Genomic DNA, 25,644 nt, shown 5'->3' with positions numbered 1-25,644 from the left:
TGAGCAGAGTAGGTAACATTCAAATATATTCTGGTACACTTTTCATTGTATAGACTATTGAACCGATAAAAAGTGATGCGGAATTTTTGGAACAGTTATTTACAACGTGCTCTTATTTCTGCGCACTTGTAGCAATTCGCGATGGTATGCAAACCTTACTTGTTTGTGCAAGTGGAAAACCCTGTCGATCTATCCGTCGGGTAGCGACTGCATGTAATGTCCCTGAAAGCAAAATTTGCTTAAAGCTGAAAGCTTTTCGAAATCTGGGAAGACCGCATATTTTAACGAAAGAAGAGGAAACGCATTATCAATTGGATAATCGATAGCGCAAAGGTTGGTTTTCCGGTTGATCAGCAACGACTAAGGACATTCATAGCGTATATCAGGCGGAAACAATCCGTTCACCGATGGTATTCCCGGTCGGAAGTGGTTGAAATTGTTTCATGGACCACATCCCAATATATGCCAATCCCAAAGCCAAATTCAAGCGACACTGGTCCATCTGCTTTCCGACCAATCACGTTAACGAGCTGTATGGCAAACACACCTAGAAAAAATAGTGTAAATTTACGTCTCCTGACCCTGACATATACGAGCATCAAAAATGACTTAGTTTTACGCTTGATTTTAATTTTACATGACGTTTAACTACCTGAATCATTTAATTTTACTCACATATAGCGTTTGTTCTGAATGGTAGGAAGTGTAATTTTATGTTATTGCGCATGTAAAGTAAATGTATCATGTAAAATTAACGGAAAACGGTAATGTTCCGTCATTTCGTGAATTACGAGTTGTTGAATTGTGTCATGTTTGCAATTACGTCAACGATAAAATTCAGATTTTTTTGGTGTGAAGGTATTTGAGCGGATGGTGAATCGACGGTTGACTACCGAGCTAGAGTCGAACGGGCATCTCGACAAATGACAACACGCCTTCAGGTCCGGTCGGGGTACTGACACATACTTCGCAGAACTAGAGAGGTGTCTACCTGACCGCGATGAACACTGTTTAATAGCGTCTCTTGATTTGTCGAAGGCTTACGACACCACCTGGAAATATGGCATACTACGCACACTAAAGAAATGGCAGATACGTGGAAGAATGATAAACATCCAGAACAGTTTTCTGGCCGAAAGAACGTTCCAGGTCAACGTGGAGGGGCATTTGTCGAGAGCACATCCGCTGGAAAATGGTGTGCCACGGGGCTCAGTGCTCTCGGTTACGCTGTTTCTCGTGGCTATTCAACCCATCTTTCGCGTGGTTCCGAACTCCGTACAGATATTGCTGTACACTTCTAGTATGGGGGAAGAAAGACCAGTCGCTCCTTCGAAAACTTCAATCTGCAGTGAAAGCCGTCGATAAATGGTCGCGAAGTGTTGGATTTACGATATCTGCAACGAAGTCCAGCATCTTCTATTGCAGCCCGAAATCCCGCCGCGAACCCACGCAAGCGATAAAGGTAGATGATGTAACTATTCCGACACAAACGCTTCTGAAAACCCTCGGTGTTACCCTCGACCGATCGCTCAACTTTAAAGCGCTTTGTAAAATGACGAAGAAGGCTTGCGAATCCAGGCTGCGTATCCTGAAGATGATCGGTGCCAAGTCAGCAATTGTTACCTCTCGACTACTCTACGGCATGGGGCTCGTAAGCAGAGGAGGAGATGCAGTAATCCAAATTCTCGCACCTGCCTACAACAGGATGATAAGATTTGCATCTGGAGCACGAGCCCAATCCTAACCATTATGGCTGAACCAGGACTTTGCCGTTCGATCTAATCGTTCTCCAAACAATTGCACGATTGGCAATCCGCATGATGGAAAAAAGCAAGGATAACGCTGATCTTCCCTTGATGTATCGAGCTTCCGCTCGTTTGACAAAGGTGGTCGGAACGCCTCTTCGAAATACTTCCTCTCGTACGCGGTTAACTACTCGGAAGTGGTACGAAGCCAAACCCCAGATCGTGTGGGACGTCAAGAAACGCGTAAAAGCCGGAGATCCTTCTGAAATTGTTCGTCCAGTCGTTCAGGAGCTACTGACAGAACGTTTTAGTCGTTCAACTGTCGTGTACACAGATGGCTCGAAAGATGATATCGCTGTCGGCGCGAGAGTTTTCGGAGAACACTTCCAACAATCGGTTGGCCTTCCGCCGCAATGCAGTGTCTTCTCCGCCGAGGCTTTCGCAATAAGAACAGCGATAACTGCGTACCACACGTCAAGAGATTTGCTAATAATGTCAGATTCGGCTAGCGCCTTCAGGTCAGCAATCGAAGCTGGCACATCCCACCACCGGTGGATCCAGGAGATTGAGAACATGCTTCGAAACCGTCCAATTAAGCTGTGCCAGCGGGTCACGCTGGCAACCGCGGTAATGAAGAGGTAGATCGACTCGCTAGAGACGCCGTCTACCAAATCAAAACAGTCATCCGAAACTAATGGTTCAATCGGTGGTCAGCGTCCACTGAAGCCATGCTTCGTGAAATCAAATTTGACACGGTGAAGTGGACTGACCGCGAGAGCTCGGCTGATCAGCGAGTGCTTACCCGACTCCGAATTGGACATACCCGACTAACGCACGAGTTCGTGTTGAAGAAAGAATCCCCACCAATCTGCGAATGCAGCGGGGTAACTGTTGACGTCCGTCATATGATCCTCCACTGCAAGAGATACGACGAAGCTAGGAAAAAGAACGACATTGATTCGACGAGTCTACGAGTGGCTTTATGCAACGAAGGAGAAAATGAAGAGAAATTGCTGAACTTCCTCAAGAAAGCAAATTTGTATAAAGAAATGTGAAAAATTTGAAATGTACATTGTATAATTATGTAACTGAATGCGAAATTTTAAACTAATTTTCTTCAGACACGAATGCACCCCTCCGGTGTAAAGTGTCGTTAATAAATAACAACAACAATATATCTCGGCGAACCCCTACTAGTACGCTATCAAAGAAGCAACGGACAAGTGTAACGGAACCAAAAATTCAAGCATGGTTTGATCGTATTCATTGGTAGTTCGATACGAATAAATTGCACCACATCGTCGCTGTTGTGCTATCTTATGACAAGCGCCATTTAGCACATTTCGAGAAAAACGATTTTTAAAGTTTGAGATTGAATATCTTGAAACTTATAAATGGTATAAATAATTCAAAGAATACAATTGATGCTTCTACCTATTCTGTATTAAACTCGCAAATATTACGAAGTTTGCTTGACCATGTTGCGAGTTTTCATTATAAATGTAAACAAAAGTCGCACTCACACGTGTCATAGGCGTGTATTGATGACAAAATTTGCATGGCGTGTCATAATTGTGCATGGAAAATTTTCCATAGAAAAAAAGCATCAATTATTAACTTTTATTAATATCTTCGGCTTTATTCGGCCTAGAAACAATCGGTGAGATGCATTTTGAAAGAAATTGAGCAAGCAATCTAGAAAGAATAGTAATTTTTAATTACAGTGTTGCCAAACATGAAATATTGGTAATTTAAAAGTAAAACTGAATATTTCTCGCAATATATGGTTTTTTATTTTGAAAATTATTATGCCATTGTGTTACTCAGACATTTATACATATAAAAACATCTAAAACTTCTACATTACTTAAGCGAATCCCAAGATAAAGTGATTTAAAGCAAAAAACTGACAATTTCTCATCACTTTTTTCGCTATATCTCAGTAACCAAGCAAAATTTCAAAATTCTGAAAACGCCATTTTGTAGAGAATTCTCAGATTAGTAATGTGACATATTCAACTCAATTTACCCCAAAATGGCGTTTGTCATAAGATAGCACAACAGCGACGACATCGCAAGTAATCTTGTCCGTGTGTTAACTATGGACGAATCACCCATCCTCATTTGGTTCTAAACAGAGAGGTAGTATCCCTAGTAAACATCTTATGATTCAAGAGTCTAACGACCTGTTCAGGGTATCATCCAAACAATATGTGGAATCATAGGACTATATGGGTTAAAGTTCGTGTATAATATTTTTTAATTAGGGATTCGCGTGGACTGCGTAAAAATATGTGCACAAAAAAACTATGCGAATTCGGAAAAAAAACAAGCCTACTTTACATTATTTGCGGCGAATGTAGCGGGAAATCTGGTACCAACTCTTGTACTGTTTGTTTACAAACCGTGACTACCTTCTGAAATAGCTCTAAACGCCCCGTTATCAAGCAGAAATAATGCAACTGTACGGCGAATGTATTGTGCTCTGTCATAGCAACGAAAGAGTGTAGAAGAACTGAATTATAAACAAATTGCATCATATTGCATGAGATCCTCCATTAATGACGTTTGCCTGAAATCACATATGGCAATGTACCACCCGCGCAAAGTTAGGAACAATGTAGATTTTGTGCGCAAAGTTAGGAACAAATTAACGAATCATCTTTCTAAATATATTTTTTTATAGTGTATTCTTTTTTACTCATTATTTCTATGAAAAAAGTGGTTAAAACTCCACCAAAAAATAAATTTTAAGAAGGGGTAACGCTTTTTATCTATTTTTTGTATTGAAACAAACTTAGGAATTTCTTAACTGCGCAGAGTATGGTGCGTACACGATAGTATAGGGGAACATGGGGAGACTTGATCAACTTGACTTCTTAAATTTTTTAAAAAAATATGTTTTAACTTGTTTCAATCCCATCAGGCATTTTTAAAAGTTTGGAGTGAAAAATCGTTTCCTCATTTTTTTTTATTTTTATTTTCATATCTTCGGTATACACCGTACAGACGATTTTTAAAACTATATATTTCTTATGAGTAACTTATATCTATGCTTGGAAATCTGTAACTAATGGCCGGCTAGCCCAGTAACGAGACCCTCTATAGCTTCACAGGGTCGGCAACCGCGTTAGGGAAAACTCACCTGAACACTCTAACCCGGATTTGGTCTCAACCTGAAAACAATTTCAAAGGCGCTCGCAAGAAATGTGGCAAACAGAAAAGTCCAACAACCAATTTAATTTAAAAGAAACTACTATTTATTGAAACGAGGAATGAGAAAACTTTTATTAACTCACTGGTCACTGCGTTGATTCGTCGACGATGGCTGCTTCCACGTGTTGCTGCTGCTGGTGCTGTCGGCGTGTTCCGCCGGCCGATGGCCACCGGTCTTCGTCGCTGTCTTACCGCGTGGCTTGCTTGAACAACTTTTTCGCCGGGAACTTCCTCCGGCCTTCCGTTGGCTTCACTCAGGTAAACGTGGTCGTATGTTGACGGACGACCGTTCGACACTTCTGAGCCGCTGCCACTATTCTTCGGAAGAATCTGGCCTTAATTTTGGCTGACGGGAGGTCCAGATTTTCCAGCACCGAGAGTCACTTTATTCACTCAAACTATGTGCAAATATTGTCACTTCGAACTTACGGCGGATAACTGTGCCGATTTCTAAAGTTCCGGGAATTGTAACGGCTTCCGGAACCAAATAGCTAAGATAATTATATATCTTTAATAAACTGTCGAATTTAATTCACTATGTGGCTTTCACGGACTCAGGAAATAAGAGAGCTTAACCATGTGGTACAGGAGCTTATATAGCCTGAGGGATTCACTCGGGCGGTTGCCCTTCGGGTGCTGGCGCAAAGGTATAGCCTTCATTCGGCTGCAAACGGTGGCTCGGCAGAACACGCGATCATCTTCCCGCCCGATCATCAGGCGTAGCTTCGTTTGCGGGTTGTGAACTCGGCTACTTCGATACGCATACAACCAGCGAGTCGCCTAGCATCCCTATTCTTGCACAGCTTCGAATTTCGAAGGGATTAATTCACCTAGCTAGCTCCTGATTGGCTGTCCGTATTAGTGAATGGCCCCACTTGACGACACATCAAATATTTTTGTCGCTCTGCTCGTTTATGAGAGTTTGGGTTTTTTTCTCAAATGGGCATGGTGGCGAAACACTAATACGGATGCCTTTTACTTGTGAATGCATGAGTGGTCTCACTTGACGGTACAACGGCTCTTTTTACCGTTCTGTCTGAGTTTTGAAGTGTGTTTTTTTTTTCAAAACCGACGTTGCGACGACCCACATATTCACGAGTATTTAACTGAAATGAAATGCAACTTGTTCAATTTATTGTTGGGACTCGTAATTAATTTAATTGTACCATTATCTTTATATAAAAATATCTTTTTCTTGCGTGTATTTTACATTTAACGACAATGTTTTTATAGCAATACTGACACCCAGTCATTACTTTAAGGTGGAACCTTGTCGAAGGTTACAATGTCCCCCTCCTCGGAAAAAAAAATTCACGAGACGTGTATTTTTTTTCGTTTGCTTCCAATGCAGGTAAATCGTCAACCTTGAACTTCACCTTTCATCGGGAACGGTTTGTCCGGATTCTTATTATTATACTGTGGTAACATCGTTCTCAAATCGTTGCGTGTTTGCTTTGAATTTGATAAAATTTTGTGATTGTGTTGCTTCCCTTCTGGAAGCCTTTCATTCATCCATTCATTTGCCTTAATCCAGAAACTTGCTCTCTCGATTAGTCGTGATTAACTCCCTCATTCGTCGAAGAAAATTCTCATCCCTATACACTCCTATCCTATCAACATCCTATTTACAGAGTACTCGTTCATTATTCTCATTCAATCGGGATCCCCACTACTATCACTTTCTCTCATCCATTCACGCTCACTCTTTCATCCTATTATTCTCTACTTTCCTATTTACTACTAACTGTACACACTTATTTACACTGGTTTGGTTCTAGACTATCAGTTCTTGAACCCTTAAGATGAGGCTAAAGTCTACCTCAACTTTCCGATGTTAATACTTCCTCAAGCGATGGTTGGAAACTGTTATGGGGACGTTCGGGGTCATATATGATCATCGTCGGTCATCGACTACATCTCAGTTTGGAGGCCCTTAGCCTTTTACTGACCTTCATCGGCACTTGGCCTCTGGTCTCCAGCGAATTCCCATGCTATTTAACTTGTTCACAACCAAGCCTGAATCATCGCATAAAATTTAACTTGCATTCAACTTTCCATCATATGCGAGTCGCAATTTTCGATATCGAAATTAATGCGAACGCACCCGCTTATCATTGCAAGTAATTAACCTTCACAACAAAGCTGTGTTTTTTTTTGCTGCTGCTAAATTTCAAGTAAAAATGCATAAAAACAGGAAAATTCTTCAATTTTCCTGGGAAAGTCAAGTCCCTACCGATGGAGTGGCACGTTTTCGGTCCGATTACTACCGAAACCCAGTGGAATCGGCCGAATCAGAGGTTTGTAGTGAATATTCCATCGCTCTAAATATACCTACAGATTTTCTTTGTTTCGTGATGCTAGAACGATTGCACCGCGATGAATGGACAGGACTGAACGGATCCAGTTTTGAAGGTCGAGATGTCGCATGCAGCCCCGGGATGGAATATTATAATCTTATTAAGTGAATAAATACTATGCAGGTTTTAAGTGTGCGGCGGGCCACACCCCTAAAGACTTTCCTTCCATGTTCTCGATTTCATACGACGAGGAACCGATCTTGGAAATAATGCGCCCGGGTAAATACATCGCCCCATATTTCGCGTTGTAGTTGTTGATGGCGCTAGATTGTTTCATGTTTCGATGGTATATTAATTGACCCACCTGAAATGATTGTGCGTGCCTCCGGTGTCGTAGGTTGTACCGGTTTTGACAAGACGTGTGGGCCTCCCTAAGATTTTTCTGCACTAGATCATAGATGCTATCAAACATATCCTTCTGTGCTACTTCGCCCTGTTCTGCTGAATCCGACCCTTTACGGTGATCCGAACCTTTCACAAATATCTCGTGGCCGTGAGTGACAAAGAAAGGGGTAAACTGTGTAACTGAGTGGACGGACGAATTGAGTATTGTTTCTATTTCTGCCAACTTCGTATCCCACAACCTTTGATCCTCCCTAACGTAGGTGCGAATAGCTGCATTTACGGTGCGGTTTACCCTTTCTACAGGGTTGGCTTGCGAATGGTACTTAGCATTAAGCCAGTGCCTTATGTTGAATCGTTCTAAGAGGGCTTTGAACTCTTTTGAAAGAAAACAAGAGGCGTTATCTGTTATGATAACTTCGGGTGTGGAGTTTCGAAAGAACCATTGATCACGTATGGTCGTACATAAAACGCCACTATCTATTTTGCGTATGGGTGTTAACATGATCCATTTGCTGAAGAGATCTAATATGACTAGAATATGTTGAAACCCCTTTTTACTTCTAGGTAACGGACCTACAAAGTCCATTGCAATAATTTGCCATGGGTGGTGAGTAATTCTTTGCTCTCCCATAAGTGGAACCACAGGTGCGGCGGCACCTTTTACCTCCTTACAGACATTGCAATGCCGAATATATTCCTGAACCTCGGTGGCAAGTTTTGGCCAGTAGAATCGTTGCTTTATACGACTCACCGTTTTGTCGACGCCAAGATGCATTGCGGCGTCATGATTCTCTTGGATTATAGCTTCCCGCTCGTCTGGGGCGGGAACTATTTTCCATTCATAACGGTGATCATAGGGGAGATTTGGCGTTGAAACAAATTTCAAAAGCTTGTCCCCGTCTATGCGGAAATCTACAAAATCGTCAGGCGAACTTCTAACTTGTTCCATTGTAGTTTCATACCACTGGGAGGACGGTTTGGCCGTGACTACAGCAGTACTTCGAGACAGTGCGTCAGGGACAACATTGTCTTTACCCTTACGATGTACAATGTTTACATCGTATTGTTGCAATGTCAGACACCATCTGCTACATCGGGATGCTGTTTTCCATTTAGTGGTCATGATATGTGACAGGGCCGAGGAATCGGTGACCAACTTAAAGTGGCTCCCTTCGACATACCCTCTAAATGCTTCGATTGCTAGCAACGCTGCGAGTGTTTCTTTTTCGCAGGCATGGTAGTTGCGTTGTGGGGTGGTTAGCTTATGGGAAAAATAGGCTATTACCCTCTCAGAACCTTCGTGTTCCTGCGTGAGAATGCCAGCTACTGCTACATCGCTGGCATCCGTTTGGATGCAAAATTCTTTGGTAAAATCAGGGCTAACCAGAATAGGCGCCGAAATTAACCTTTCTTTAATTTGGCAAAACGCATCCTCGGCCGTCTCATTCCAGCTCAGAATTTTGCTTTTGGTCTTCAAGAGGTCAGTTAAAGGAGATGTTGTCCCACTGAAATCCTCGATAAATCTACGGTAGTAGTTACACATACCAAGAAATCTGCGTAACTTTGTTACGGTATTCGGTCTGTCATACTCGACAATGGCCCGTATTTTCTCAGGGTTGGGACGCAAGCCTTCCGTGGACAACAAGTATCCCAAAAACGAAAGTTCATGTACCCCAAAGTGAGATTTCTCTAAATTAATAGCAAGATTCGCCAAAGCCAATCGGCGTGCGACTTCCTTCAGTAACCGCACGTGTTCTTCGAATGTTTCTGTCACTATGACTATATCGTCAAGGTAGACGAACACGTGCGGCTCCAGTTCCCCATGGCCCAGAACTTGATCCATTAACCGGGATAGGGTTGCCGGACTGTTTACCAACCCAAAGGGTAGTCTGGTAAACTGAAACATGCCTTTGCCCTGGATACTGAAAGCAGTAAACCGACGGGAATTCTTGGCTAGTGGTATTTGCAAAAATGCTTCAGATAAATCGATAGTACTAAGATATCGAGCTTTAGGTAACTGACTTAAAATTCTCCCTGGGTGGGGTAAAGGGTAGGCGTCACGTACGGTGCGTTCATTGATTTTGCGCGCATCGAGACACAACCGAACCTTTCCCGAAGGCTTGATTACTGGCACCACGTTCGATGACCAGTCTGAATGGCATCGTTCTATGATCTCGGTTTGTAGTAGGCGATCTAGCTCATCCGCAACTTTTTGTTGCACTTTGGGTGAGAGAGTATAAGGGTATTGGCGGGGCGCTGGAATATTTTTCCATTCGTCCTTAATTATTATATGATGCTCAGTCAATGGGCACAATGATAGCTGGTTTGGAATGGCTATCTTGAAACAAGCCTTTACCTCTTCGAGCTGATTTATCTCATTGTCCGATAGATGGGATCGGGTTGATTGTACATCTAAACCCGTATCTTGATTTTTAAGTTCTTCTGCACTTATTGAACAGGTCTGAACTGGCTGGATATCAAACCTTTTCCAAAAGTCCATACCCAAAATACACCCCAAAGCTAGGTTTTCTATAACTAAAGTAGGAATAATTTGGATTTTGTTTTCGAAGGTGAATGGAATGTACAGTTTGCCTAAAACATTCAACGGTGTTCCACTCGCGGTCCGAACTTCCATAGGGGTTTGAACAGCCCTTATTATAGGACTTCCTAACTTTTTGTAAGTAATATCACTGATCAGAGACACGTTGCTGCCTGAATCTAGTAACGCCTTCATGTTTAGATCGTACAGCTTTATTTGAGCATATGGCCGATTATCGTTGGGGTTTGAAAATGAAATTTCTAAAATCTGAGGTTCTTTTGGAATATACATTGCATCGATAGTAGGTTCCCAATAATCAGCAAGAGTAGTCTCGTAAGAGAAAGAATTTACGCGGACAGCGTTGACGACCGGCGATTTTCGGCCGCACGTTGTCCGTTTTTTTAAACAATAGGGACAATGCTGGGTATCAAATCCCTTGAAACCACAAATTCTACAGATCAATCCTTTCGCTGAACGACACTGTTCAAGCGAGTGATTGGAATAGCGGCAAAACAAACACTGATTTACATCTGGTGGCACGTGAGCTGCCACTAGTGTGTCCAGTGAACGAGTTGGCCGAGAGATTCCCTCCTGTGGATCAATTTCTTTCCCCTTTTGGTTCTTAATAGCTGCTGGGTGTTTTGAGTTGGTTTCCCTATCGCCTCGGTCTTTGTTCGCTTTATTATTCCCGTTTATTTGTTTTGTGGAATCCTGCATATGATTGGGCTTTAACCGGGTGTTTAAATTTTTGTTTTCAGGCTTCAATTGTTCAATTTGGGTTACAACGTTCACCGACTTCTCAGAACCAAACATTTTATTATATAGAGAAAAGTTGGACGCGTCTATTTGTCGACCTGCGCTTTCAAGTAGTTGAAGCGTGTCAGTGGGCGTCCAAAGTAGAAGTTTTTTGTAGTCGCCCCGCATGTTGCGTTTGAGGACGTCTAATTTTTCTGTATCGCTCATTTGAGCTGTCATAGATCTAAAAAGTTTTTCCATATCAAAATAATAATCTTGAAATGTTTCAGAACGTTGCTGACGTCTCTGATAAATTCTTGAACGCACCAGAGAATCTAATTCTGGGTGCACAAAAGTTTTCCGAAGCTCATCAACTAAGTGCTCCCAATTTCTGAGAAGTCCCTTGGAACTTATGGACATATACCAATTTAATGCAGGTCCTGTGAAAAGATGGAACGCTGAATCAAACAATTCTTCTTCCGAGATTCTCTCAGACAATGATAATTGTTGAACCAGCACCAGGAATTCGTTGAGGTTGCTGCCTTGGTCGGTGCCAGCATACTTTTCCAGCTTCCATTTAGAAACCGGCAGCGACTTGAAATTATACGATGGTCTGTTCGGAACCGAGAAATTATTTGAAACTATTGGGACTGCACCATACTGGCCAGTCATAAACGGCGCTGTTGTTGCCGCTGGAATAGGTATTTGTGTCTGAGAAAATGGGTTTGGTTGGTATGTGGAGTTAAATTGCATAGACGGATTGTAACCATACTGATAATTGTACAGACTAGGGTGGTAGTTTGGTGCTGTAGAAAACGGTATCGAATATGCAGTCGAGTATGCAGGAAAATTGAAACTTCCCGCAGAATTATTGGGATATCCGCTATAGTATGAAGATACCGTGAAAGGAACTGTAACAGGTGGGTAAGAATATGGCACACTAAATGATGGGATCGACGTCACCAGTGCGGGATTTACCATGCTGGTTGTCGGAACAACTCTTGGAGTAATATTAGAATTCACAACTGTCGTCCCAGGGTAGAGCGAATTATATCTGGCAGTTACCGTGGTGGTAGATACGCAACTAACCGTGGCTGAGCTCGAACCTGGTGTAATCAATGGTACCTGCGATACAATATTACCCGATAAAGCCCTCTTGTTAGCCTCCCTGTACCTACGCAATGAATAAATCTCATGCTCTAGAGTGAGCATTGCGTCACGAAAGTCTTTTTTCGTATCCCCTGACTGAGAAGCGGTATCATAAATTCCTAACCTCTGCAAGCATTGAATCAAATCGTAATCTGTTCTATTCAATAAACTGGCTTCTTGTTCCTGATTTTCATCTCGAACCTCCGAATCACTATCCTCTTTCGGGTCGGCGTTAACATGTGGCGAAAAGATTAGTTAAATCTACCTCAAAATTTTGCTGATCCGCCATGTGGGTTCGCTTACGATAAAAATACATATTTAGCCATCCAATCACTCCTACGATTAAATCTTTAATTTGATTTCTATTATCCTCGCTTACGCGGCTAAGCAACCTATACAAACGCACTCCTAAGTGCAACAATGTGGACTGACAACGTGGTGGAGGAGGTTGCGAAATACCCACTAAGTAATCTTTTACCTGATTAAACTTTTCCACACACAAGTCAAAATCTAATTGAGGGTCAAACTCGCATTTAATTGAAACTAAAGCTTCCTGATCTTCCCCGAGATCCCGTTCACGTTTCAATGCTTCCCTGAGATTTCCCCTCTTTCTTATCATTTGGGCGCCAACTTCGCAAATGATACCTCTAACGTTCAACTCGTAATCTAATTCGTCTTCGTTGAGGAAATCAACGCGAAGATCATGAAAACGTTTTCGCAAATCGAACACATTTGCAATCACGCTACTACCTATATCCATTGTGTAGGAATGATAATTGAAATCGAAATCAGTATAAATTTCTAATCACCAGCCACCAAGCCAAACTCGGTCACCAAACGATCGCTGATATACGTTACAGCAGCCTATCTCAAATTAGCAGCGGTGATAATCGACAAACAGTGTCTAATAAGGCAAATGAAAATTGTGTCACACTTCTTTGAACAATAGGTTTCGATCGCTTTTGATCCGAGAACGATATTTGCCGCGTGTGCTGTTTTTTTTGCACTAAATTCGGTCTATTGAAATTGAATCAAACGGACTATTCTGTTAAACCACAAATGAAATGTAAAACGCAAAGCCGAAAAATTTACCAAATCACGAAAACTTCGGAGGATTCGTGAGTCTCCCCTAAACGCGGGAAAAATTCTGGTGAGGCCAGAATTTTTCTATTCCGTAGGATCGCCAATTGTAACTAATGGCCGGCTAGCCCAGTAACGAGACCCTCTATAGCTTCACAGGGTCGGCAACCGCGTTAGGGAAAACTCACCTGAACACTCTAACCCGGATTTGGTCTCAACCTGAAAACAATTTCAAAGGCGCTCGCAAGAAATGTGGCAAACAGAAAAGTCCAACAACCAATTTAATTTAAAAGAAACTACTATTTATTGAAACGAGGAATGAGAAAACTTTTATTAACTCACTGGTCACTGCGTTGATTCGTCGACGATGGCTGCTTCCACGTGTTGCTGCTGCTGGTGCTGTCGGCGTGTTCCGCCGGCCGATGGCCACCGGTCTTCGTCGCTGTCTTACCGCGTGGCTTGCTTGAACAACTTTTTCGCCGGGAACTTCCTCCGGCCTTCCGTTGGCTTCACTCAGGTAAACGTGGTCGTATGTTGACGGACGACCGTTCGACACTTCTGAGCCGCTGCCACTATTCTTCGGAAGAATCTGGCCTTAATTTTGGCTGACGGGAGGTCCAGATTTTCCAGCACCGAGAGTCACTTTATTCACTCAAACTATGTGCAAATATTGTCACTTCGAACTTACGGCGGATAACTGTGCCGATTTCTAAAGTTCCGGGAATTGTAACGGCTTCCGGAACCAAATAGCTAAGATAATTATATATCTTTAATAAACTGTCGAATTTAATTCACTATGTGGCTTTCACGGACTCAGGAAATAAGAGAGCTTAACCATGTGGTACAGGAGCTTATATAGCCTGAGGGATTCACTCGGGCGGTTGCCCTTCGGGTGCTGGCGCAAAGGTATAGCCTTCATTCGGCTGCAAACGGTGGCTCGGCAGAACACGCGATCATCTTCCCGCCCGATCATCAGGCGTAGCTTCGTTTGCGGGTTGTGAACTCGGCTACTTCGATACGCATACAACCAGCGAGTCGCCTAGCATCCCTATTCTTGCACAGCTTCGAATTTCGAAGGGATTAATTCACCTAGCTAGCTCCTGATTGGCTGTCCGTATTAGTGAATGGCCCCACTTGACGACACATCAAATATTTTTGTCGCTCTGCTCGTTTATGAGAGTTTGGGTTTTTTCTCAAATGGGCATGGTGGCGAAACACTAATACGGATGCCTTTTACTTGTGAATGCATGAGTGGTCTCACTTGACGGTACAACGGCTCTTTTTACCGTTCTGTCTGAGTTTTGAAGTGTGTTTTTTTTTTTCAAAACCGACGTTGCGACGACCCACATATTCACGAGTATTTAACTGAAATGAAATGCAACTTGTTCAATTTATTGTTGGGACTCGTAATTAATTTAATTGTACCATTATCTTTATATAAAAATATCTTTTTCTTGCGTGTATTTTACATTTAACGACAATGTTTTTATAGCAATACTGACACCCAGTCATTACTTTAAGGTGGAACCTTGTCGAAGGTTACAAATCTTACGTGTATGTCAACAGTCTTTCGAGAGCTCCAGTTGGTATCATATTCAACAGACAAACAATGAACAAATTTTATAATACTCTACAACATATTGTAAACATTAACAACATTAACGACGTTACAATTCATTCAAAACAACTCAGCACAATAAGAAAAACAATTCACTTGTTGCCTAGAATTATAAGCGAGTTGATTCCCAATAGGCAGGTTTCCATGTTGAGTTGCGTAAACTGATGAATTCTCGGTGTTTCACTCCCGGAGGCCAAGTAGAATTTTTCATTGCTACCGATTTCCATTTCTCGCATACGACGACTTTAAATGATGCAAAGTCAAGAGTTTCGCAGTTCTTCCATTTGGGTACTAACTTTTTAACTTCCACCTCATCGACCTCAGTAAGGCTTAGCGACTCAGATACCATACAGCTAACATCACTTTCAGTTGCACACCCGTCAATGTTCGTAAGGAATAGAGCGAACTTTTTTCCTTCCTGCAGCGAGTCGGTCAGATCTGGAACAACAGATCGGTGAATACTGCTTACATTCGATTCCATTGCTTTCCGCGTAATCGAAACTGGCGTAGAGTTACGTTCAGCATGAGAGTTTGGTTGTTCGTTCAACGAGAGAGCGTTGTATATTAGGGTAATTTTATCGTTCATGCATTTTATTTGCTCCTCCATCTGCTTTGGTGGACTGGAAGGCTCAACCACATACCGCGTCTTGTGGAAAAAACACAGACATTCGTCACAAAGCCATATTAAATTCTTGCTGAGGCTGTAAATATTCATTTCACCAAGTCCAACACACTGGGCGTGAAAACCTTGCTTACATCGGCCCTCACACATCGCGTACAGTTCACCACCAACAATAGGTAAAGAACACTTGTGGCAGCTCATCGCAATACGTATTCGTTGGTATACAACAACACAAAGCCGGCCAGTAATGAGTGATAGATGCAGTCGGTTTTCAGTTCACTTTTGAATTATAATTGCGGACGTTTTCACTAGGATCATTCCAAACTAACTGGTGCCTCGTATGATCCGGATGTCAGCAACTAAATATTTCGTGGGTCCGAAAACACAAAGTAGTTTATCACCTCAGAAAAGGCAAAAAATCAGAGCGTCGATGTGCTTCCCGAAACAACAACAGACAATGACCAATATAATCCAATAGAAAATATTCCGTAATTCATGAATTTGCGTTAAATGGTGTAATTCTTTATCAAACTTTGAATGGACATTTCTCCTAGAGTAAATATTTGTTTATTATTGAACCCATGTACCATGTAATTCCTTATGAAGTAGTAAAATGATTCTACATTAATCGGAAAAATTGGAATAGGTATTAATAAAATTAGTCCGAGATTGAACATAAGAACTAATGTTGGGGAGACTTGACCAAGATTTTATGGGAAGACTTGACAAAGCGACAAAAAGCTGAAGAAAGATACAAAATTCCTGATATTTACTAATCTGTGGTACCTACTGTTAAAATTAATCACGTCATAAAAAATCCCACCTTAAACACCAGTCTTTATAGTACTAGTCCACAAAGTTAGTAGTTATATACTGCTTGCGTGCCGTGAGAACATGCAATGTAATCAGTACAGTTAATCCCAAAATGGAAATGCATTAACAAATTTTAAAATTCATGAAATGCGATCCATTTTTATTTTTTACTGGTACGAAGGACCTCGAAAATATGGAAAAAATGATTCCAATATGTTTTATGCCATTATTTTTTCTGACATTCCAAATTCTCTTGGTCAAGTCTTCTCACGCCTTGGTCAAGTCTCCCCGTGATGGGGAGACTTGACCAGAAAAAACGATCACAGAAAAACTTTTATAACTTTCGAAAAAGTAAATTAACTATTCTGCAGAAAATCATGCATATGCACAATACTTTTGCACATTACATTTCAACGAGTTTTGATATTGATTTTTTTTAGAGATTTACGTAGGTCTAACTGAAAACCTGGTCAAGTCTCCCCATGTTCCCCATCTGTCGTTATATACATAATTGTCCCATGTATATAGGGAATCTCGTAGAACATGGGACAAATATGCGCAAAACGGCAGTATACGTGATTATGGATTATATACCTCGTTTTGATCCCATGAGCAGGTGACCAGCAAAAATATGGGAAATTGAGATACAGCAGTTCAAAAATGACACGCTCACTGGGACCGCCTACTGGCAGTACTGTGAAAAAAAGCTCGTAGTTTTTGACTTTCTAAGTAATTTCGTCGAAGACAAAAACTTTCTAAAAATCTGAATCTTGAGATACAGTAAACTGAAAAATAACGTGCTCACAGGCTCTACCTACCGGCAGAATTTCATTTCAAACTATTTGGGCTTCCACAGGCTAGCTGTTGATCTCCTGAGCAAATGTGCCGTAGAGAACGAACCTCTACATGAACAAGATCACAAAATCGGGCATTCTATATACATGATCTTAACAAACAATTACAGATTTTATTGTTGCACTTAAGGTGTTTCTGCTTACAAAAATGATTATATCATGCCCAGAACATGTTATCTAAGGAATACACAGTGGTTTGGCATTGATAAATGTCATTGCTACACTGGAAAATCCGAAAAGGTTGTACAGAGTGCGCCATCTGGATGTATCCTATTTCAACATTGAACAACTCCGCCATTTTCCAGCCGATTTTGACAGATAAACACAATTCTGAAACGTCATTTAGTCGATTTGCACCAAAAGAACGCGCTGAAATCGTAGCGTAACCGCCCAAGTAACAATTGAAGTTTTATGGCACGCTACAAGTGCAATCTAAGTTTTATCAGTGGCTATAAAACTATCATAAAACCACAATTGTTACTAGGGTGTTTAGGCCGGAATAATCATTGGTCCTTATTTTTTCATCGACGGCGCACGCTACCGTTGGATTTTGGCGCACTTTGTCTGTCCACAAATTCACTAAAAGGTCTGAAAAACTTCCATTTTGAACAAAACGGGGCACCATGCCACACCGCAGCCGCTACAATCAAGTTCTTGCTGAGCAAATTCCCAGGACGCGTTGTCTAAAAAAATGGTGATCGTTCTCCGGATTTAACGGTATCAGACTTTTTCCTGTGGGGTTACTTGAAAAGTAAAGTTTATTCTAGAAAAGCTAAGAACCTTGACGAACTCAAAGCTAATATGCGAGCTGAAATTGTTGCGATTAGACCCGAAATGTTGTCCAATATCATGAAAAATGCCCGCAAAAGAGCTGTTTTTAATCAAATGGGGGTGGTCATTTATCGACGTTGTATTCTAAACCTAGTTCATAATAAATGGCATAAAATATCCTAAAAAACACTTATTTACTTGTGAAAATCGGTTGGAAAACGGCGGAGTTGTTCAATTTTGAAAAAGGATACATCCAGCTGGAGCACCCTGCACAAAGTGCAACAACGCGAGTACTCGAAGGTTAAAGACTCTTTCAAAAATAATTAAAACTTTTGAACGTTTTCTAAAAAACTATTAGTACGTTTGTGGAATATTTTTCTAGCTGACGCCCCAGTTTTCCGTTTCCTGTAAAAAATGAAAAAAATGTGGGTTACCCCCTTTGGGACGATCGTTACATCCAATGGTTGTTTTCAATGATTTTGAAAACTCTACAGCTCGTTTGATAAGTACGTTTGAAGAATCGGTTACCTTCTATTGATACATTTGGCGTTACTTGTTCGTTTTGTTACAGATATATCGCCTCACTTTCCCCAAGATGCCGAAAACTAATTCCCAGACTGAACAAATGATACCATCAAATATTCTACTATATATTTACCGCATTTGAATATCGAACACTTCGAATGCAAAACAATCACAATTCAACTTACCATCCGGCAGTTCGTATAATTTTTTTGGCAACGGAGCAAAATACGGATGTCGCAGCGCATCCTCCGCACTTATCCGGTTGTCCGGGTTCAGCTGAAGTAACGCACTTGCCATAGTCTCACCTTCGATAATATCGTACAGGCGGGGAAAACTTAAACCTAGCTTGCGGGGCTTGAAGAAACCTGAAAGAAACGCCAGTCAAAGAACGTTCAGCCGAAATGGAACTATAGTATTATCAATTACCTAGCATATGTAGTTTATAACCTGGTAAATGCGTCACGCCTGGCCACGAATCTTCCGTCGGTGTACCGAGAATCTTGAAGATTTTGTCCAGCTGGTCGTACGTATCCCGGATACCGGGGAACGTTGGCATGCCGGTGATCATCTCGACGAATATGCATCCGACTCCCCACATGTCCAGGGAGGTCGAGTACTCGGTGCTGCCTAGTAGTACGTCTGCAAAAAGAGCGTTAATCACATAAATAAAAAGCCGCTATGAAAAACGAAGAGCTCTTACCTGGCGGTCGGTACCACAGTGTGACCACTTCGTGCGAGTACGTGTGACTGGGAACACTCTTGGCACGGGCCAGTCCGAAGTCGGCCAGCTTTAATTCACCCATTTCGCTAATGAGTAGGTTCTGCGGCTTCACGTCCCGGTGCAGGACACGTCTTTTATGGCAATAGGAGAGCCCGCGCAGAAGCTGAAAAAGAAACAACCGCACGTTTCGGTGGTCCAGGCCACCCGGATGCCGTTCCATGTACTGCGAGAGGTCGGTATTCTGTAGTGGTGAAAGAAACACAATTATTAATAGATAAGTTAAAATCTTTTAGTATGTATCTTTACGAACGCGAATTGGACTAAAAATACATGAATAATGAAATCGCTCAATCGAAAAATCGAATGTATTAGGAAAAAGCTGAAATAGATGTATCAATTAATAAAGAAACTGCTGTCGAAAATTGTTATACTTTTATTCTGTTTCTGAGAAATGCCCACACGGGGTTTCCCAATCTGAGGGTCCTTGTGATCGCACCGCACGCGTTTTTTCCTCAATTTTACTCAGGCAGCTAGGGCGAGGATTAACTTAAAGTCGACGACCAAGAAATTACCCTACATGTTGTAAATTATTCGTAAATCTTCCGATGTACTTTTTTATTTTAATTGGGAGAATCTCGTAAACAAATATTTCATTTTTTTTTGGTTTTTGACGTAAGTGCCAATCACTACAAATCCGGACAATATCGCTCTGAAACATGTTGTCTTGTGAATATGAGCGTATTTGTTGAGGTTGATTCAATTGAAAGCGTGGACATAGGCTCCTAGGACCAAGAGTAAGAGATGCTTTGGGACGTGACCGATTGATGTTCGTGTGGGAACGGGCGTTTGTATGACTGCACTTGACACCGTGTTTATAAATTCGTGGTAACACGTGCTAACATGTATATCTACTGGGGAAGGAAAGAATGTGAGTCTAATACATGTTGCTGCTAGTAACCGAAAAATCCTCTGCATATCCTCATGTGGAATCACGACAAGGGGAAATTTGTTAGTAAGTGTGCCGATAGCATTATCATGTAATAATTTCGCTGGGCAGCCGACTTCTGAAGATTCAGAAATTTTTCATTTGTTGTATTAATACGAATAAGAAATTTAAGCTGCAGATAGCCAACTATGAGGAGTATTGTTTATATTTGATTAAATTGAATATCTCTCAATTTTCGACGAATTTCTCATGATAAATTTTGAGTCTGTGTTGTTTTCTGACGGTCATTTGACTAAAATGTTTAATCCTATGAAACAGATATACGGATGGAAGTTACTTTTTGTTATATCGAGTTCATATAATTTGATTTGTAATTTAATGTAAACATCCTCCAGCCGGTTTTTAACTTAACTTTAATTTATAATGTGGACCCCTTAACAGGAAATCTATTTCCACTGGAATTCCACCTTAGTTAATTATCTTAACTTAATTGCATATCATATAGATATAAATGTCTGTCTCAGCTCAGTTTGTTTTATTTGTTTTGTTTCCATTGTACATGGACCGAGACAAGTAGCGTCCACTACCAGGGAGCGTTCTGTCACCTTTGTTAGCTGACGGCTTGTTGAAGAAACTCAATGAGCTTGGATTTCCAACCTAAGGGTTTGCTGACGATTACCAAATACCAGGAGGGTGTCACTCCTGTCATCCGCTATGGAGATATACGGACTTTGACAGTAGTCAACATGTAATGGGCCTAGCTGCATCTAGGCCCATGTCGCCCGTGCAATAGCATTGGGTTGTTTTGATTTTAACAAAGGCAGATGTTGGCTAGCACAACATGGCTGCCTAGCAGGGGGCTGCCAAATACTAATTACTGGATTTTGCATCGGAACAATCTTTGACTTAATGCAACAGACATTAAGAGCTGTCGAACAGTGGTGTCGACAAGTTAAACTATCAGTTAACCCAAGCAAAACTTCAATGGTTCTTTTCACGAAGAAGCGAATAACAACCGGGGTTGTTATTCACTTATTCGTCCCTTGCAGTTCTTATATTCTGAGCTACTGTGTGCAGATCAAGTCAAATACGTTGGAGTCATATTGGATTCCAAACTGAATTGGTCTGCTCACATTGAGTTCAGAGTCAAGAAAGCGTGCATGGCCTTCGGGCAGTGCAGAGTTCAGTGAGTCCAGTCAAAGCTAAACCATCTGCAAAGAATGGCGCTCATGGCGTTGACTGGTGCTTTCACCACGACTCCGACTGCTGCTCTTGAAGCACTTCTAAATATCAAACCATTACACATACACCTCAAACAAGAAGCACTATCATGTGCATACAGACTGCAGGTTACTGGGCTTTGGAACAGTAATCATGTTGATCTTTCTACCAGTCATACATGATTGTGGTCACAAATGGTCACATGGGGTGAAGATATTCTTGCTCCCAGCGATATTGCACTCACTTGTAGTTTTCCTTACAGGACATTCCATGTGAAGATTCCCTCTCGAGAGGAGTGGTTGTCTGGCTATATGGAAAGACAACAACAAACGCAAGTGTCTGTTATACTGACGGTTCTCTGATGGAGGAACGTGCTGGTGCTGGTGTCTACTGTCGTGAAATGAGATTGCAACAATCTCACTCACTAGGTAGATACTGTACTGTATTCCAAGCAGAAATCTTTGCGATTATGTGCGGGGTGCAATCGGCCCTTCAACTTAGTTTGTCCGGCAGAGTTATAAACTTCTGCTCCGATAGTCAGGCTGCAATCAAGGCCCTTAGCTCAGACAAATCCCGGTCCAAGCTAGTGATCGCGTGCCGAACCCAAATCGAAGAACTAAGCATTGTCAACACTATCTACCTTGTCTGGGTGCCCGGACATTGCGGTATTACTGGAAATGAATGGGCTGACGAATTGGCCAGGGCAGGTTCAGCGATTGACTTCGTTGGTCCTGAGCCCGCGCTGCCAATTTCGACAAGTTGGATAAGGGAAAAAATAGATCCTGGGCTTCGTCCGAGCACCGCAATTATTGGAACGTGTCGCCAAACAAAGGCGTTTCTAGAACAACCATGTCCAGTGGTTTCGAAAAATCTCTTACATTTTGCGAAGCTCGACTGCGGCATGCTGACCAGGGCTTTAACCGGCCACTGCAAACTCAATTATCACATGGCACCTATTCAGCGCGCTGAGTCTTTTTCATGTGATCTTTGTGAATCCGACTACGGAACCTCATATCATCTGATATGCAACTGTCCAGCGGTAGCACAATTGCGATTTCGAGTCTAAAGCCGTCCTTATATAGACGAAACCATGTTTGGACGACTGAAACTCAGAGACATACTAAAGTTTCTTATCCAATGTGGTAAAGAGCTTTAGGCTTATTCGCAGGCAAGTTGAACTACTTGGGAGTTTAACTTACCTGTTGTTTATTTTTGTTATGTGCCGTTATTTTTCCCACCCTTCCAATTCTACTTCCCCACACCTCCTTGTCCTTTCCTTCCGCTCAGGAAATGATGAAAATACACGGCCAGGCACAAATCCCCGACTAAATACGGGAAACGTGCCATTTAAGCCAATATATTCTGATTCCTGATTCCTGCCATTGGGCCGAGACAAGTAGCGTCTACTACCAGGGAGCTCTTGAATGAGTTCTTTGGTGTGGGGGAGTGTGGTGGGCAAATTAAAAAAAGAAAAAAAATATAGATAATTTTAATTTCAAGAGGGGTAAGACAACAAGAAAACACCGAAGACCCGTTTTTATCAGCCTCTTTGGTGTATTTTTGGTTGACCAAATGAGAGCAACGACAACACATATTTATTTATATGCTTTAATAAACCGAAGCTGTTACAATGTTCAACATTATTTCATAGACGTAGCCTCATAGTCCTGGCAGGGCTGACGAAATCGGGTCGAAAAGCTGACAAAATTGGGCGCTTATAAAAACGGGTTTTCATTTTACTGAGTTGATCCGACCAGGATATGCATCGGAAAGCAATACGGTTTATATTAGAGTACATGAAACAAATAACCACGATCGGGCTACCTCCGAATCGATTCCTAGTCCCACCCGACAAGTCTAGCTACCGAACCAATATGTTCGAAGTTCGTATGGGATTTTTCGGCAATTTACATGCGGAAAGCCCACTAATTTGCTTTTTCACCGTTAGGCGGCACTGTATGTATCAGATTATTGCTGTAAGGGAAAATTAGAAACATTATTCCATCGCCTACAAATTTGTAGAAGTCTGAAAATTAATCCTACTTTCTTAGCAGAAGTTATTACACTTTTAATACAGTGACGTCTTCGTTAGTTTTGCATGTGGGCTAACGGCCCATGGTGGAATAATCGATTCCGAGGACGCACAGAGGAGTAACTAGAACAAATTCTTGGCCAACAACCAAAAAAAAATTTTTTTTCGATTTCTTATTTATTTATATTTTTTTAGATACCTAAAAGCATACTGCATATTGTGGCAACATAAAGAGTGTGCCAAAAATTGCTAAAAATTTTTTGCATGGATGCAAAATGGTGATATTTTAATTTTTTAATCATTTTTTATTATATGTTCAGCAAAATCGCTTTCTAATGATGATGACTGTATTAAATAAGACAATATTATAACAAACGTAATTGAACACAACTATTTGTGTAATCTCAGCTTAAAAATAACCGAAAATAGTAGTGTTTCTGTGAATTTGACCAGCTTTAGAAACATCCTTTTTAAACTTTTTATTCCAAATTTGAATGATAAAAAAGTTACATTATACGGCAAGATCCGGCAAAGTTGCTGAAACAACATTACAAAACAAGATTCCGGCTATCCGAAAATCGTTCAATCTCTTCCGATCTTTTCCGATCCACAAATTCCAAGCGATTTGAAAAAAATTATATTTCCACTAATTTAGGGTACATCAGAATGCTGTAGTGCCAAATACTATGTTTGGCAAAATGTATATCTATGAAGATGTGCACAGGTATCCCTTTTTTCTCCTTTTTCCACTGACCAATTGTTCATGCATCGGAAAAAACAAATGTATTCACAAAGATGACCTCGAAAATACTAGTATTCGGGAGGTGGTTAGATGCCAAATTGTCCCAAAAACTAGTTATTTACTATTTTTAGTTCATATTAAGGCATAATAACAGCAATAGCCGCAATAAATAGTTTTGGCCAGGATTTATTTATTTATTTATTTATTTTATTTTTCATCTGACCTACATGGTCTACATGAAATATAGAAATATAGAATAGGATTATAGGAATATAGGATTCGACCCCAGTTACTCCTCTGTGTGACGATTTTGGCAAAATAATGGTTTGGTGTATCTGAATAGTATGTTTGGAAGAAATTTAGTACATGATATGAGTAATCTTTTAACTAATAAATTTAAGTTCCACGTTGCACCATCTAGAGGGCACCAATACTAACTTTTCAACGGAGGGGGATAGACATTAGGTATCTTCTACAAAGTTATAGACCTAGCCGTTTCCAGTAGTTCTTGCGAACATGCCTATAGTCTATCTCTCTTCGTTTACTAGTTAGTGTTGGCGGCCTCTATGTGGTGAAATATTGAACTAAAGGTTTGTGATCAAAATATGACTATGTTATGTACTTTCAGTTAAACCTAACAAATGTTTCGCAGAAAATAAAGTTTTTGGGAATCGACTACTGATTCATCCCCATGTGATGTTAGGCCCCATGCAACCTGATTTAGACATCAGTTCATTAAAAGTTTAATAGCTTCTCCTAAGGAAGTTGGAGTGATTTGCAGTCTTCGACAAAGTTGTAGATGTAGGCGATATAATTATATTGCTAATTTTCACTTGTAGTGATAAACTGATTCATATAGTGCCACCTAGCAGTGGAAATGCAGCTTAGTGTGTTTTCTCCATGTAAATGATTTAGCTCAAATTTGGAACAGGACTGTCCTGGTAGCACTAGGTATGCCGATCGAGTTTTAAAAATGTCGTTTTTTCTGGGTAGTCCAATCCATAAGGTACGCTCGTAGTTGTTTTCTAATCGAGTCAGCCAAATTTCGCAAAAAAGTTCTTAAAATATTTCGGAAAAAACAAGAACGATAGTTTTTGAACGTTAATAACTCTTATTGTACAACCCGTCGAAAAAAATGTTCCAATTTTGTAATAAATTGCTAGCATTATTAGCATGTAATATTTATAATGTAGGGATTTTTTAATTAAGGTTATTTTACAACTGAGTTGTTATATAATTTTTTTTATTGTTTCATACCGGATCATGTCTCAGAAAAAATGGCGAAAAGCTTAAACAATGATAAACAAACAGTTTTTTTTAAAACCTTTACCTATAGTTGCGCGAAGGAATCGAATTTTTTTGAAAAAGGTGTACAAATAGGAAACGATTCGTAATCATTTAGCTGCTCAAAGCATGAAATATCGAATCCATTATTGAATGGGCCAATGAGCACATTGATCGAGATTGGAGCAATGTTGCGTTCTCAGATGATGTTTCTTTCTAGACACATCGAACCAATTATGTAGGCCAATATTGTATTATGTATTATGCTTCTTATCTACCCCTACACGTAAATTGGTCCAACATACCAGTAAACACCCTGTAAAAATCCA

The 25,644-nt window shown here is 40.9% G+C and overlaps 1 protein-coding gene across 2 annotated transcripts in view; it reads right to left on the bottom strand.

Moving 5' to 3' along the window:
- LOC131690936 (cyclin-dependent kinase 14) overlaps nucleotides 1-25,644 on the bottom strand; it is a 438,487-nt gene that overhangs the window by 1,535 nt on the left and 411,308 nt on the right. For both annotated transcript variants that reach the window (XM_058977020.1, XM_058977021.1), the window contains 3 exons: nucleotides 19,070-19,331; nucleotides 18,796-19,008; nucleotides 18,555-18,734 (listed from right to left, as the gene is read on the bottom strand). In XM_058977020.1, coding sequence (XP_058833003.1) covers nucleotides 18,555-18,734; nucleotides 18,796-19,008; nucleotides 19,070-19,331 — 655 coding nt within the window. The remainder of the gene's footprint in view (nucleotides 1-18,554; nucleotides 18,735-18,795; nucleotides 19,009-19,069; nucleotides 19,332-25,644) is intronic.

The sequence above is a fragment of the Topomyia yanbarensis genome, chromosome 3 (genome assembly GCF_030247195.1).
Source record: "Topomyia yanbarensis strain Yona2022 chromosome 3, ASM3024719v1, whole genome shotgun sequence".
Lineage (NCBI taxonomy): Eukaryota > Metazoa > Arthropoda > Insecta > Diptera > Culicidae > Topomyia > Topomyia yanbarensis.
Note: the sequence above shows the minus strand (reverse complement) of the source record. Positions and strands in the feature narration are given on the sequence as shown.